Source organism: Fopius arisanus, unplaced genomic scaffold (assembly GCF_000806365.1).
Source record: "Fopius arisanus strain USDA-PBARC FA_bdor unplaced genomic scaffold, ASM80636v1 scaffold00052, whole genome shotgun sequence".
In the NCBI taxonomy this organism is placed as follows: Eukaryota; Metazoa; Arthropoda; class Insecta; order Hymenoptera; family Braconidae; genus Fopius; species Fopius arisanus.
Window position 1 is genome coordinate 500,990 of NW_011887791.1, and position 14,791 is coordinate 515,780.

A 14,791-nucleotide genomic window follows, 5' to 3' on the forward strand; every position below is an offset into this window, starting at 1 on the left:
ATCTCTAGACTATTTTTCAGGAATGGATCTCATTTTTTACGAAGCTGTAAATAATTTCCATTAGAAATGAAAGGATCAGCTTCATTCTTACAATTTCCATTCAATTTATCACAATTTCTGTAATCTCCATGAATATGTTAATTGGCAGTAGTTATTACCGATTCAAAATGTATTCAATCCCTCGAGAATTCACGAGAATCGAATCCCAGATACATGACATTAAAACCGAGGTTGTTTGCCTCGCGATAATTCAATCGAGAGAGTGAGAGAATAAATTGAGGGAAGAGTTCTGTTTTGAGTACGTGACAGGACACTCAAAATTGAAAGTAAAAGTCAATTATAATTTGGAAATTTTGGCACAGACCCAGGCCAATTAAAAATTTTCCTCTCGACTAACTTATTTTTTTTATATTGAACAACTAAAGAATTTCATCATTCATTTTTCCTTTCGAAAGTCATTTTCGAATCATTCAAGATTCCTTGATGAATTAATAAGCCATTCGTCAATTACTATAAATGTTACTTTATTTACAGGCTATATATTTCAATCAATTCATATTTATTCTGTAGCTAGTCCAACAGATTCAGGATCCAGTGCTGCCTTTTTACTTCTCTTACTCGATGACTCTGGAATCCAGTGAAATAAAATTATTTACCTAACTATTTATGGTGTTAAAAAATTAGTATCACTTTTGAGTGGTGAGATGTCTTTAAAATGTCAGTGGAATGGATTAAGTTTGATACCTTGGTGAAAATGTTTTGCTGTTCGCTTTCTAATATCGTCCACGTCTTCAATGGCCTGGGCCCATTCCAGTACCAATCTTCTGCCATACAAATGAGTACTTTGGCACAACGCTTTGAAGGCTCTCTAAGTAGAAAACACAATTTAAAAATTTCAAGTGAAAATCACCTCGCTTGCAGACATCATTTTTTAAAAGAAAGTTGAGGAATTTATTTGGGTTGGACATCTGGGAAAATTGAACGAATACTGAAATTTAGGCAAGACACGAAATTCCTATTCCTATCACGTTCAAACCGCCATAACTATTTTTTTTAAGCTTATGCAATAAATTTTCGGATGATGATTCAATAAATTTTTTACCTTAGAATCACTTTTAGTGTAATATTCAACAAATCCAAAGCCTCTGTGTTTTTCCTGTCCCACGAGTTTCTTTGGTAATCTGACAGCTTTCAGTTCCCCAAAAGCCCTTGAAAAATAAAAATCACAAACATCTATCAAACACATCAGTTCCAGTTGCGAATATATTGCCAGAAAAAAATCTATTGGGAATTTCCCACTGGGACTAAATCTTCAGTTACACGAGAACAATCGAAATTTCCCCAATACTCACTTGAATAATTCAGTGATCTCGTCAGCATTCGCCTGGAACGGTATGTTCTTAATCAAAATCTTGGTGCCAGTCTGTTCCCCCACTTTTGTCGTCTTCTTCATCGTTGAAACATCGGAACTAAAAATAAAGTCATTAATTAAACCAGTCCCAACGAGACATCCCCAAATGCTAAAGAACTCACCTGAGTGTTCTCTCAGATCGTTTTAGCTCCAGTGTTTTTCCATCGAGGGTCGTTAATTGCAGTTCTTTAAGAGCCCTATCAGCATCTGACTTGAATTTATACCTGACAAAGCCATAACCCATCGAGAGTTTCTGGCCAGGATTATTCGGATCCTTTTTCGTGGTGACAGTGGCATAATGCAGCTTCCCACATTTGCTAAAATATTTATTCAGAGTCTCTTCGTCGGTGGTGAAATTCAAATTTTTAACGAAGAGAGTTGTATCAGGTTCTGGCTCATCATCTTCATCGTCGTCCTCACTGATTTTTTCTTCCTTAATTTTTATATTTTTTATATTTCGCTCACTCTTCCCTACTTCACTCTCTGTTTTAACAGTTTTATCAGCTGGAGTTAGACTGTTGTCAGGTGCCCACTCCAGATACAGTGGAATATGTTTGAATTTAGTGTAAGCCAACCTAGTAAAAGCCTTACGAGCCTCCGAAGGTTCAAGAAATTCGACTAAAGCAGTAACACCCGATGGAGGAAGTAACAAACGTCCTACCTCTCCGTGGACTTTGAATTTTTCCCTCAATTCATGAGGTTTGGTCCCTGGTGGAAGATTCTTCACTAGGATAGTGGTTTTCGAACGTTTCTCAGGGGCCTGATTGAAAGCATCCAGTCTCACTCCATTTTCTTCTAGAAATTTACGAGTTTCCTCGACGATTTGTGTCTCCCCCAAGGCAAGTCGCACAGCCACACTAGTTCCTTTGCCTCCATCCTCCAGAACTTTTTCCTTCGTTGTGTTGTAACTGGAGGCTATAGCGTTGACTACGGTGTTCTGACCCAGGAAGAGGGTATTCCAGTTGTGAGAGGAACCCGCTGTTGCTTTTCTTTCAATCTCTTTTTTCTCTTTGAAGGTGAGACCTGCGGTTTGGAGCAGGTCAGTCAGTGAAGGTTTCGATTTACCGGGGAGTAGGTGAAGCATTCTACCATTTAGGATCGATCCATCAAGCTCGGAATAAGCCTTAGCAGCATGCTCTGGCATCATAAACGTCACTGTTCCGAATCCCTTCAATTTTCTTGTAACTTTATCAACCGGTAAATTCACTTCCGTAATTTGTCCATACTTCTCAAAAATCCCTCTCACGTCATCTTCAGTCGTCGAGTACGACAAGTTCCTCACGAACATTCTCCCGGACTCGGCAATGGACTCCTCATCCTTGAGGGCTTCTTCCTGCTTTTTCCATTTCGGATCGCGTTTCCCGTCAGATGCTTTCAGTTGATTCAATTCTGACTGTTTATCACCGTCGTATTTTGTTATGAATATTCTCTTGCCCTCCAGGAAACTCTTGTCTCTATTCAATGCTTGAAGTTGTTGTCTCTCGGTTTTGAAACCCACATACGCGATTCCCTTGATTTTCTGGGGGACTCGGATTGATTTTGCTTTCAGAGGATGAAAAAATTGCTTTATATGTTTCTTTTTGTGATTGTAACCTAGCCCTTTTAATTTTACGGTGTAAAATTTAGTGGAACCATGACCTGAGGACTTTGTGGAGTTTTTTGTTTTTACGGTGGAGTCCTGGGATTTTTTCTTGAGAGATTCCATGTAGTCAAGGTCTGATAATTTCTTATCCGCGAGTTTTTGGGATTTTTTCTCGGACTCTTCGGCGGAGTCGTCAGAATCTTCGGCTTCTTCATCGGAATTTTCATCTTCTGAAGTTTTTTCGAATTTTTGGGAGTCCAGAATCGAGGGTTCGGTATCATTTCCCCAGATTTTTGAACCGTCTGCTCCATGGGTCTCCATAAACTCAACAAATAAGGGATCATCTTTGTTTTTTTCTATGAGGGATTTTACCTCGTCGTTCTGCTCAGCTTTTTTATTCTTCTTTTTCGATGGTTTTTCCTCAATTTTTTGAGGTTTTTCTTCCGAATTTATGAGGTTTTTATGGGCCGTACTGTCTTGGGCATATTTGCTCCAGGCTTTTGGCTTCGATGCATCTCCTGATATCGTTGAATTATGGGGTAAACGGTATTAAAGTACAGAATAAATAAACTTTTTCAGATAAATACAAAAAACATAATTTTTCCAGGTGTTGGGATTCTTGATGGAATTTTAATTAATTTGCCCGAGAATAATTATATTTATTCACACATTGAGGACTCACATAATGAGGAATTAATTAATCTAGTTACCCAATGCAGCACAGAGTTGAACAGTGATCTTAGCAGTGTCGATATAAGTTTTATCAAAGAAATTCAACGCAGCCTGCGCCTGCTCGTCAGTTTTGAATCCAACAAATCCAAATCTACGAAATTTTCCATCATTCGTAAACTTCAGTTGCACGTCAGTAACAACTCCCTTTTCACTGAACAATTCTTTTAATTTAGTATCAGTAACCTGTAAGAGAATTATCCAACAATAATAAAATTATCTGACATTTTCGGAGACCATTTTCATTAATTTTTTTGTTTATACTCACATTGGGCGGTAAATTCTTAACGATGAGCCTTGACATTTTCACATGTCAATAATTAATCACTCCGAAAATAAAGAATTTAAAACTGGTAGACTGAAATAAATATTGGTGCACTTCCTTAATTCGAACCCACGTGTTTTTAACCTAGCCGATGAAGGAATGAGGATATGAAGAAAATCTTATAGCCAGTAGAGAGAATGAAGAATCCCTAAGGTAATGATTACTCTACCGAAATGATAAGTTACCGACAGAAAATTTTAATAATAATCGACACAGTGCAAAAGACAGTTAAATCGCTCGACAAAATTATTTGATTATGTTCATTATATTTATAACCATCCCCGTGATAATTACTGTCCTAATTACTAACTATTTTACATATTCGTTCAGTAATTTTTTAGTCATGTTTCCCTATAGGGAAGGGTATAGGTGCAATTTTTTTTCGAATTTATAAAATTGCGCTTATCTCGGTTCCTATGCGTCGGAGCGCGGAAATTTTTAAAAAGGGAAAAGTGAGAAAAAAAACCGTTCACTTTTGCGATGAGGGCTACATAAATTACCCGTACAAATATCTTTTACGATTCATAAACTTATTTTAATTACCCGACGAGTTTTTTACGTTTTTCATTAATCGGAAAAACGTCCCGTTCTAAGTAATATTTGTTTTTCAACTGAACGCTGAAGTTGCTTGATTATTCTTAATTATATCGTAAAAAAATTGAGAGTAAAATTGTAAAGATTACAATATTCGTGAGAAAGACGTAAAACATGGTAAGAAAGGGGAGAAAATTGAGAAAATGGTAAGATAATCTTTTTAGGAAAGTTAAGTGTCCATTCGTCAAACGTTCGAATCTTATTTATTCAGCAAATAAATAATAACGCCTCATTGTTTCCTCAGTTGGTTCAGTATTTCATTATCGTCCATAAAATCCATTGTCTGACCGCAAAATGTGAAACTGAATGCATTAAACTTCCCATCACGCATCAGTCCAGTCGCTTCTCACTGCCCCAAAGACCCTCATATTTACAATAATTCTCGTTTCATCGATAAAATAAAATTGTAAAGGGGTCGACGAATGAATTATGAATGAAATTTCCATCGCGTCAGTTTCGGGAACAATGAAACTCTCCATCGAGCGAATTCCATTGCCTCGAGACGAATTGCTGAAGTATCGATAGTTCTCGATCATTCCCCACAAATTCTGATTTTTTTTTGTCGATATTCTCGTGGATAAACATCTCGAATTTTTTCAGATTTACTCTCTTGCTTTCGAGTTTTGAAATCACGGGAAAAGTGGAGCACTTATTGATTTTTTTAAATTATAATTTAGAAACAAACATTGACGCTGAAAATTTGGAAAATGATTGATATAATTTTAGAGAGCTATTTTGTAATTTGAAAGTTACTCTTTTTAATATTGAATTTATCTACTTGGAATTTCTATTTTTATGAATCTGGTAATTCAATCCGTTATAATCCGTAATAATTCTCAAGCGGTTCATCATTTCGTTAATTCATAATTTCCTTCATAAATATGAAAATTATGAAACGGTAAATATTGGATAAACTCTTGAGTAAGTTTTCAATTTCCGAGACATTAAATAATCCCCAGCCCCGTGTCCATAAATTCCAATAATCTGATTCGCAATCAGCAATAAAATGTAATTAGCAAGTGCTGTTAAAAATTCGTAATTTCCTTTAGTAATATGACACAGGGAAATATCGAAGTGTGCGTGAGCGTTTTAAAATAAATCCTATAAATAACTTCCTATAGAACAGGAAGTTAATAAATAAATAATATATAAATAAATTGAACAAGTATTGACATACCTTTGAACTGTTCACAAGTTTCGCTTCCCAAAATCGACTTTCCCACCGCCAGTGAAAAAAAGGCAAACCGGAAAAGCCTCTTCACCATGAAATCGCCGTGAGGACAGGAAGTGTTTGAAATGACTCCTTAGGAATGAAGATCCCGATATCGGGGCGGGATAATACGAAGAATCGTGGAGAGTTGTCAGTGTGTTTCTGGAACTCACGTAGCATTTTAAACCGGACAAAGGAAGACACGTTGGCAATGAAGTAGCCGATGTAACATAGATGCAACAAGTAGACAGACATTTTCCAAGTATTTCGATTCAGTATAAAGAACGATTCACAATATTGGGTTAGTTTTTCAATCGTTCCAGTTTTCCCAATGAGGATTTATATCCCGTACAAATCACAACGTCTCTAGATCTTTGTTCACGTCAAGGTTGACTGGCTGATATCTATTCATAAAAAATTAATTAAACATTAATTCCAAGTCAAATTTACCCCGATATTCTAGCAACAGTTGCCACCCTCTTAATTAGAAATGGTGATCTGAAATTAAATGATATGATGATTTTTATTCATCATAAAAAAATCGTCTCTCGACGTGTACAAAATTTAATTTACAATTGCAATTAAAGATTAACATTTACACAGATGTATTCATCAACTAACACTGCATAAATTTAAAAATAGCATTGTATAATATACGGCACAACGTTTAAAGCTTGATATACAGTATTGATACCAGTACACAACACGTACTAATGATAATAAATTAATTCATTGAATAAAACGACGAGATATAAGATCTAAGAACAATAATAATAATAATCATAAAATATACACGTCTTTTTTGAGAATATAAAAAAAATTTTCGAAAACAAATTTTTGGAAAATTTTTCAAAAGATTTTCCAAAAATAAAACTGTTTTGTTTTTCGATTTTTTTTTTGTTTCAAAAGAAAAATTTTCTGAAAAGTTTTCGAAAAATGTTTTGAAAATTTGGAAAAAATATTCCGATTACAATTTTTTTTTACCTGGGTAAACTAAATGATAATAAAGGCAATGGAATATTTCAATATAAATTTCTAAAATCTAATAAATAACACAATTAAATAAATAAAACGAATAGTGTGTTAATAATTATAACGTATACTGTTTGGTAACTGATTAAGAAAGATAAGACTAGTGTTAATATTAAATACTTATCAATAAGGAATATTCATCCATATCGTATACTGGCACTGGTACTATCTGATAAAACGATTTCCCGATTGTTATATCTATTTCTATCGATTTTATTGGACATTCCGTGGACTTTCAAACGGTAGATACGTGTGTAGTCGAGGTTTCTCCCCAGTTTGAGAGTATTTGAAGTGTAAATTGTTTCGTTACTGTTAATATCGCGTCACTCGTTAAAAATAGTGAATGCACTGACGCCCTTCTGCACTAGATTAAGCAGACTATCGTTCTTGTTTTCCCGTCGAATCCCTTCAGTGGTGGTCTTGATCTCCATCCGCCTGGTATTTTCATTAACAAACTGCTCGAACTTGGAAATCGGTCTCAGGGTGGTTTCCATTGGCAGGGGTACGCCATGCTTGCTAATCGTGGGTTTATAAGTCTTAACCTTAGAGTGCCCTTGGATGATCAAGTAAGGGGGTCCATGAAGAGGGGCTGCTGGTTGCTTGTAATGCGAAAATATGGGATCTGTTGTGAAGCTGTCAGCGATCAGCGTCGTAGAGGGCGTTGTTGTTGATGTTGTTGTTGTTGTTGTTGGGGTGGTGACTTTGGTGGCCTCCTTCTGGAGGAGAGCCCCGAGGGTCGACCTGATTGTGGTAGGTCGAAAGGCTTCATTGCTGAACATCATCATCGAGCCCATAGGTCTTCCTCCAAACAGAGGTCTATGATTGAAACCCGGTCTTCGATAGATCTTCGGTGGTGCCCTCATCGGAAACATCGGGGGTGGGGCCTGGTCCTGTTGCCAGGACGTGTCCATGATCGGAGGGGGTGCTACCGTCGTCGAAGGGACAAACGGCGTCGTTGCACTCATTTCCACGAATGAAGATGAAAATGAAGAGGTCGAAGTAGAAGAAGAAGTAGAAGAAGATGACGAGGAAAAAGTAGTGCCCAAATGTACTTCCGTCCCCCTGGAGATGCTCTTCGTGGTGTCTTTGTAGTTTGTTGGCATAACAACGCTCACCGTGACATTGGCCCTGCTCTCGAAATCCCCAGGTGTCGTCGAGGTGTTCGCCAGAATGACAGACATGTTGAGGTCCGGTGACTTGTGACCCACGACGATCATTTCTTTGGCATCACCGCTGTCCCCGGCGTCGACGATAATGTTGGCATTGGGACCGACGACGATCTCGTGGTTCATGGATGCTGCGTGGTGATGGTCACGCTCGAAGATGCCGGAGTCTTCCTTGGAAGGTCCTGGCCAGGTGATGGAGGGCGAATTACTTGGGTAATTATCCTGAATCGGACGGTGGAAGGCCTGTAGAGGCTTCCCTGGGGGCCAGTCCAGTGCCTGGTGACTTGACTGATGATAAATCAAGTTGGACTTCTCGAAGGAGATCGAGGATGACGTTGTCGAGGAGTTTGGCTCGTAGTTGGGTTCGTCATTTGAGTCGTAATTTGACTTCTTCTGCGGACTCTGGGGCAGTCCGAACTGAAGAGTGTTGGCGACGGAGTATAAGGGCGGAGGGAGCATCACTGTGTAGGGCTTTTGCTTTTCTGGGTAGTAATAATCGCTGGTTTCCGGGTGGGATGGGTAGTGGCCCTTCGTCGGGTGCTTGAAGTCTAGTGGACTACGAAATTTAGTGGTGCGGAGTGGCTTCGGGGGCTCCGCACCTGTGCTCCCGGTGAAGTCGCGCGTCAAGTACGTCGGCGGGTGCTTCGGTGTGTCCATGAACTTGAGAAAGTGCTCGGGAATCTGGGGACTTGTCTTCTTAGCCGTCACTCCTAGCACCAGGACGTCTCGCTTAGAGGAGGGCTCTGTTGTCTGCGTGTCGCCCAACCAGTATTGCACTCGTTCCAATACTGGGGGAACGTAGTCGAATGTCGGGTCGTTCTTCAGGGGATCTCCCCGGCCCAGGGGCGTCCACTCGTCGTAGTCCATACGGGGGGAGAAAATTCGCGTACTCTCGTTGATGCCTGCGGTCATGAAATCAGAGGTGACTAGCTTTCACTGGGAAGTTTCTTTTTCGGGGTGATTCTTCTAACTTCTGGTATTCGTGCCACAAACGTTTGATGATTATTTTATTTGCCCTCTGCTTGGGCTAGGCTACGCTTTTTAATTTGTATTTTAACTTTCTCAATTTTCCAAATTTATACAAAATATTTCTCATAATATACATTTTTTTACGTGACTGCCAATAAATTATGAAATATTATTCACAACGCGGTGGATAATTTTTATGAAGAGTCGATGAACTTTGTAATTTGGATTGATTGGTTCTCGAAAATCCTACCTCGCAATAAACATTTTATTTCACGATATGATTTATTTGGCAAAAACCTAAGAATTTAGTGACGCGCAGTAAATATTCTTCAGAGCAGAGATTTTTCTTCTCAGTGCACGGCACCTGTAGCTCCGCACCTCGCATTCCCTCGGAACCGTAGCCCCAAAAATGTAGAAAAAAAAAGGAGGTACCCTTGATCCCAGATTTATTAAACATAAAATCAAGGCTTCTGACAGAAAGGAACGCGTGTCCACGACAAGCAGGGCTCTTAACACCAAGTGGAGTATGACCTACTGACCCATCGTCGTTACAACCGCGCACGCCTGAGACTCGTCTATACTCTTTGACGGTCTCCTCTGCTTCTTCAACTTTTTCCTCACCTCCGCCAAAAACCAGAATGATGAGAAAAAAAATCCCCGGACAATCTCAAGAATTTCATTGAGAAAAAAAAAATAACTCACCACTCTTGTGCTGATAGGACTCGCTGGAGCACTGGCAGGTCCCCCAGAGCATGAAGCACCAGATGAAGAGTTTCCTGGCCATCGGGAAACTTTTCATCATCTGGAAAATTGATGATCAATAACTTGGATTAGCATGAGGGATTCTGTGCTCTTGGTGTCATTGAACATCTTCTGATTGTCAATGTCGACCTTGTCTTGGCATCTTCACTACTACATGTACTTTCACGATTCCCCCCTTGGGCAAAACGAGTTTCCTAGTCTCTCATGATTTTATTTGAGACTCGTTTAACGTGTGCGAACGACCCAAGTCGACATCGTAACAACTTTTAAACGCTCATCCGAAAGATATATACGACGAGAAAGTCCTTGGCACTGGGGCTCCACACAATTTTGCACTTGTTTGAGGATTACTTTTTTTTTTACGCTCTTTCAACAATCAGTGGACAGTGAGTCAACGATAAACATTAGATTTTTCACAATTTTTCATCGATTAATTATCGGATTGATCAATCCTTGAAATTGCCGATATCTTCTCATTTTTCATATTTCTTTGTAAATTTCTGGTAATATTTTGTGAATTTTTGCAAAAAATCACTGACAACGTGGGAAAATTATTCCACGGCGAAGAAACTTCACGAGACATTGAATAATAATAAACCTTAAAAACGATATATTTTTTTACATCAATTTCATCAACGGTTTCCCATAAAAAATATTAAAAGTTAAAAATATTAAACATTTAGACGGATCTGTTAAATAGCGATATGGCAGTTTCACCCGTCGATCACCGACGGTGAGAGCGAATTAATGAGGGAAAAAATGAAGCTGGGTGGAGTGAAAAGGGAGGAAATAATGAAAATGAGGGGAGACGGTGATTATGTTAATTCGATGTAATTTGTGAGAGAAATGGAACGGGTGAATGGTGGGAAGTGGAATTGATTGCATTACATGGGCAAGTGATTTTGAGAGGAAAAGAAGATATGGGAACAAGTCCATTGAATACGTGATAGCGAGGAGAGGAAAGAGGGACGAGAGCACGTGGTAACGGTAGACGACGCTGGGAGTGACGAATGAGTAGAGAGTATACCCGGGTATTCAATTCCCAGCCCTCCTTATCAGGATCCTTCATCAATCCTTCATCCAGTCATCTGAGGGATGCCCTCATGCAATAAAAATGGAGCGTAGAGAGACTCCAGCCGAATGGAAGCATTGTAATCGATCAGATTTAAGTTTTACATTTTTTGTAATGGATGGACACATCTATTAAGACCCAAAAAGTCCCAAAATACAATTTTTGGAGCATCTCCGTCGGTGGGTGTGTGTGTGGGTAACTTTTTTCAACTTTATCCGGAAATTGAATCTTTTTTTTCTGTAAAGTGTTGAAGACTAATTGTCGATATTAATCTCGGAAGGGCTGACACTGGAGGATCGATGACTTAACATGATCTAGAATTTGCTAATCGTTTTCCTCGTGAATCAAATTTACAATTATATTTTCCAGAGAAATCGATTTTTAGAAAATTTGATCATCTGTTTCACGGACTTTTAGAATTACAATATCATCAATACTCAGCGAATTTTTTTTTTGTGGAATGGGAAAGAAAGCCGTTTTCTTTGATAAATTTGACGGCTATTTTAATTGCTTAACCTGGAAATTCAGATGTCGTTAAATGTTTAAAACATGACAAGTCTATTATTGAAAGCCAAAACATTCTAGTAAACGAGGGCTCAAGCATTACGTGAAGTAATTCAGATTTGCAATTAAGACGATGCGTTATGGATTATTTCAAAATTTTTTCACGCAAATCGCCGAATTCATCCGAATTACGCAGATTTCTCTTCATTGTTTTATAGTAAATGTTTCAGCCGTGATTTCCCCTTCAGATTCTCCATCGACAGTTTTTTCTCATGTACCGATTTTATTTTCAATCACAATGAATACTGCTAAATCATGAGAAAAACCAAGAGAAACGAGCGTAAAGAAACCGAGGACTCACAGCCGATTGGACAGAGAGAAATTTATTTAAAAGAATTAGTCGCAATCCATAAAAATTTCAAAATGTTCCGTAAAAATGGAAATGTTTCCCTGGAATTTCAATAAAAACATTGTGTAATTCTTACTTGCATTTTCTGGTACACAGCGAGAAAAATTCAATAAAAAATACGTGAATGAGAATTTAAATTCTCCAAATTGCCACATAAATACCGCGATGTGTTCACAGAATCAATTACCCGTATGAAAAAAAATCGCCCGTTATTTGTCTACCCTGATTGGCAAATTTTGCGCAACAGAAATAAAAATAACTGACTAGTCCCCAAAAACAACGAATTATTGAAAAATAAAATAAGAATATATTTGTATATTTATTCGATATTCACATTAAATTAAATTTTATTCCGTGATCGAATGTATTAGTCATGATTTCTCTTCACTTTTATTAGGGAATAAAAAGGCGCAAACAAATAAATAAATAATAAATAAATGAGGACCATATTGAATATATTGTTATAGAGTTTATTGATCGAATTAATTTTTTTCCACGCGCCCGTATGTGATGACCTATCAAAATATCCGGAAGACGATTTGCGGATTTTTGATTGATCGATTTATTCGGTAATTGTGGCTGCATATTTCCCCGGGTGTGGGGTAATTTGTTAAATAAATTTCTCTCTGTGTGGGTCATCACGCCATGGCCTATATTAGCTAAAAAGCATTATGTATGCAAGCCACCTGCCTCCGCCCTCTCTCACTCGCGTGCAATGAAATTTCTATTTTTTTTTTTTCATCATGCATCTCTCTCTTTACAAGTGTCAAGTAATAGTGTTACACGCGTGATGTGACTCGGAATAATTTCGGGGTATTTTCAATTGGAATGGAATTGTCACGCGATTTTATCAGGAATGACGGTAATTTGAGTAATGGGAGCGAGTATGTGTGCCGATTAATTAAATCCTGTAGATTACAGAGTTTCACTATCGTTGGGGAGTTGTTCCCGAAAAAGTGGATCGCTGTTGAGAAAACCGGATCGATGTATGGGTGACAGCAGCATGAGTCGATTAACGATTTTTATCTTTATTTTACATTAATTTATTCGATCGGTCATGGGCAGTAAATCGGAAAAACTACTGGATCTTCAATTCTCATATATTCGCGTAATTATTCATTAAAAATCACTACCAATTGTAAAACGATTTTTTTCATTCAATTAAAAAATCGAATTATATAAATAATCAAATAAAAAATTGATAATAAAATTAGAAAAAACCAAAAAGTGATCATTCGATTCGAATAAAATCGTGACTTACGAATCAACTATTGAAACCGAAATAATATGAACAATTAACGACAATAAATAATAGGAGTAAAAAATAAATAGCAATGAGGTTTTAATGAAATTTGAGGGTTTCTCTCTTTTGTAATGATAAATTAAAATAACAAATGAAATTTGATGAACAAACCTGAATAGTAAATTCCGTAGTCCAGGAGTTTTCCAAAAAAATCGGCGAAACTGATAAAAATGGTCACCACTAATTTTGAGGACTCAGCAACGATGGGATCGGTATTTGATAGTCATGGTTCTTAGGAGATCGGAGGAGATCGCAGATCAGAGGAGATCAGAGGAGATTAGAGTAGATCAGAGTTGGTTTGGTTGAGGGAATTGCTGGTACCGTATTGCTCAAAGCTCAGCGAAATACTGAGCGATCGGCAGTCTTGGCTGAGTGACTGCCGGCCGGCGCTTCATCGCTTTTTCTCATGTTTTCTTCAGCACTCGCTAAAGCTACAGATGGCTCATTCACCAATCGCATATCACCTCTCACCCTGTCCACGTGTGGTCGATCTGTCATTTCACTTCGAAATCATTGATCGTGATAAAAATAAAGATATCGGTAATAGATAAAAATTTGAACTCCATCACTCAGTAGCGAAATGGTAAACTAGGATAAGTGCATTTTTTCCGAATCCACTTTTTACCCGGTATCTCAGAATTGAAGGAAGATGGCGAATTTTTCATATCAACATTTTCTATAGAACAGGATGAGACCTATAAAAAAGGTATTCACAAAAAAATCGTTATCTTCCTTCAATTTCGAGATATTGCGTAAAAATTGAACTCGATAAAAATGCACTTCGTAATTCGTCTTTTACCACTTCACAACCGAATTGTTCGCAAAAAACCTCAAACCCCCACTACATAGCCTTCTTATCGTAACAATAAATTTATAATACATTTTCCCTGTAGATAATCTAACGGTGGAAATTTCTCTAAGTGTACCACAACTATCGCCACTCACTGAAAACAATTCATAATTCATATCTGCATTTGCACTGGAGGTGAAAAATGTGCTTGTCACATATTGAATTACAAAGGATACAAATCTATATACGGATAATGATGAGGTGACGATAGTATCGAATGAAGTTTTAGGCCAAGCCCCTAAGCCCTGTGAGAGTTGACCGTGGAACGTGATCGAGGTCTCACTTTCGAGTCGTCTGAGTCGTTTATCGTTTTCCTCCAGGCAATTACACTGTCAGAATGTTGCATTTATGCTCCCCATTGGCTTATCCAACATTCGTTATTGCTTATTGAATCTCGGGGCTGTAAACCATTCGCCGAGACACATCGGGGATTTTTTTTTCACCCGTCTGCCAACTCGTTTGTGGATAATGAGTCGACTCAATTCACACGTTGATTGCAACCCAATTTTACTTTCAACTGCGATATGCGTGATGACTCTGTCGTTAATAATTGGACAACTGCCTAATGCTAAATAGTCTGCAATTATTTAAAAACATTTTAATGTGATTGAATCGATGAACTTGATGATTGTATATAATAATAATTTCTGGTATTTATTGTTCATTCATATTTCCATCTTTACACTACAGTAAATTGCTTAATAAATATTAATTGTTTTCCTGCGAAATTAAAAGAACGAATTTTAATATATAAGTCATCTTTATTTATACATATATATTTAATTTTCATGTACAGCAGAGAAAAATACGTCTTGCTTTATATCAATAGGTACACAGAGTTTATTTTTCTCGTCCTTCATTACTCACGATTAA

General features: G+C 37.7%; 2 protein-coding genes across 2 annotated transcripts; both read right to left on the minus strand.

Moving 5' to 3' along the window:
• Nucleotides 1-528: 528 nt before the first annotated feature.
• LOC105267998 (probable RNA-binding protein 19) lies at nucleotides 529-4,130 on the minus strand. Its single transcript, XM_011307218.1, has 7 exons — nucleotides 3,991-4,130; nucleotides 3,704-3,908; nucleotides 1,534-3,511; nucleotides 1,353-1,469; nucleotides 1,103-1,208; nucleotides 745-868; nucleotides 529-627 (listed from the first exon to the last, which is right to left on the minus strand). The coding sequence occupies exons 1-7, from the start codon at nucleotides 4,024-4,026 to the stop codon at nucleotides 560-562; spliced, it is 2,634 nt and encodes an 877-aa protein (XP_011305520.1). The 5' UTR covers nucleotides 4,027-4,130; the 3' UTR covers nucleotides 529-559.
• A 2,832-nt stretch (nucleotides 4,131-6,962) lies between these two features.
• On the minus strand, nucleotides 6,963-13,338 carry LOC105268000 (uncharacterized). Its single transcript, XM_011307219.1, has 3 exons — nucleotides 13,180-13,338; nucleotides 9,721-9,820; nucleotides 6,963-8,951 (listed from the first exon to the last, which is right to left on the minus strand). The coding sequence occupies exons 2-3, from the start codon at nucleotides 9,818-9,820 to the stop codon at nucleotides 7,207-7,209; spliced, it is 1,845 nt and encodes a 614-aa protein (XP_011305521.1). The 5' UTR covers nucleotides 13,180-13,338; the 3' UTR covers nucleotides 6,963-7,206.
• Between the last annotated feature and the right edge of the window lie 1,453 nt (nucleotides 13,339-14,791).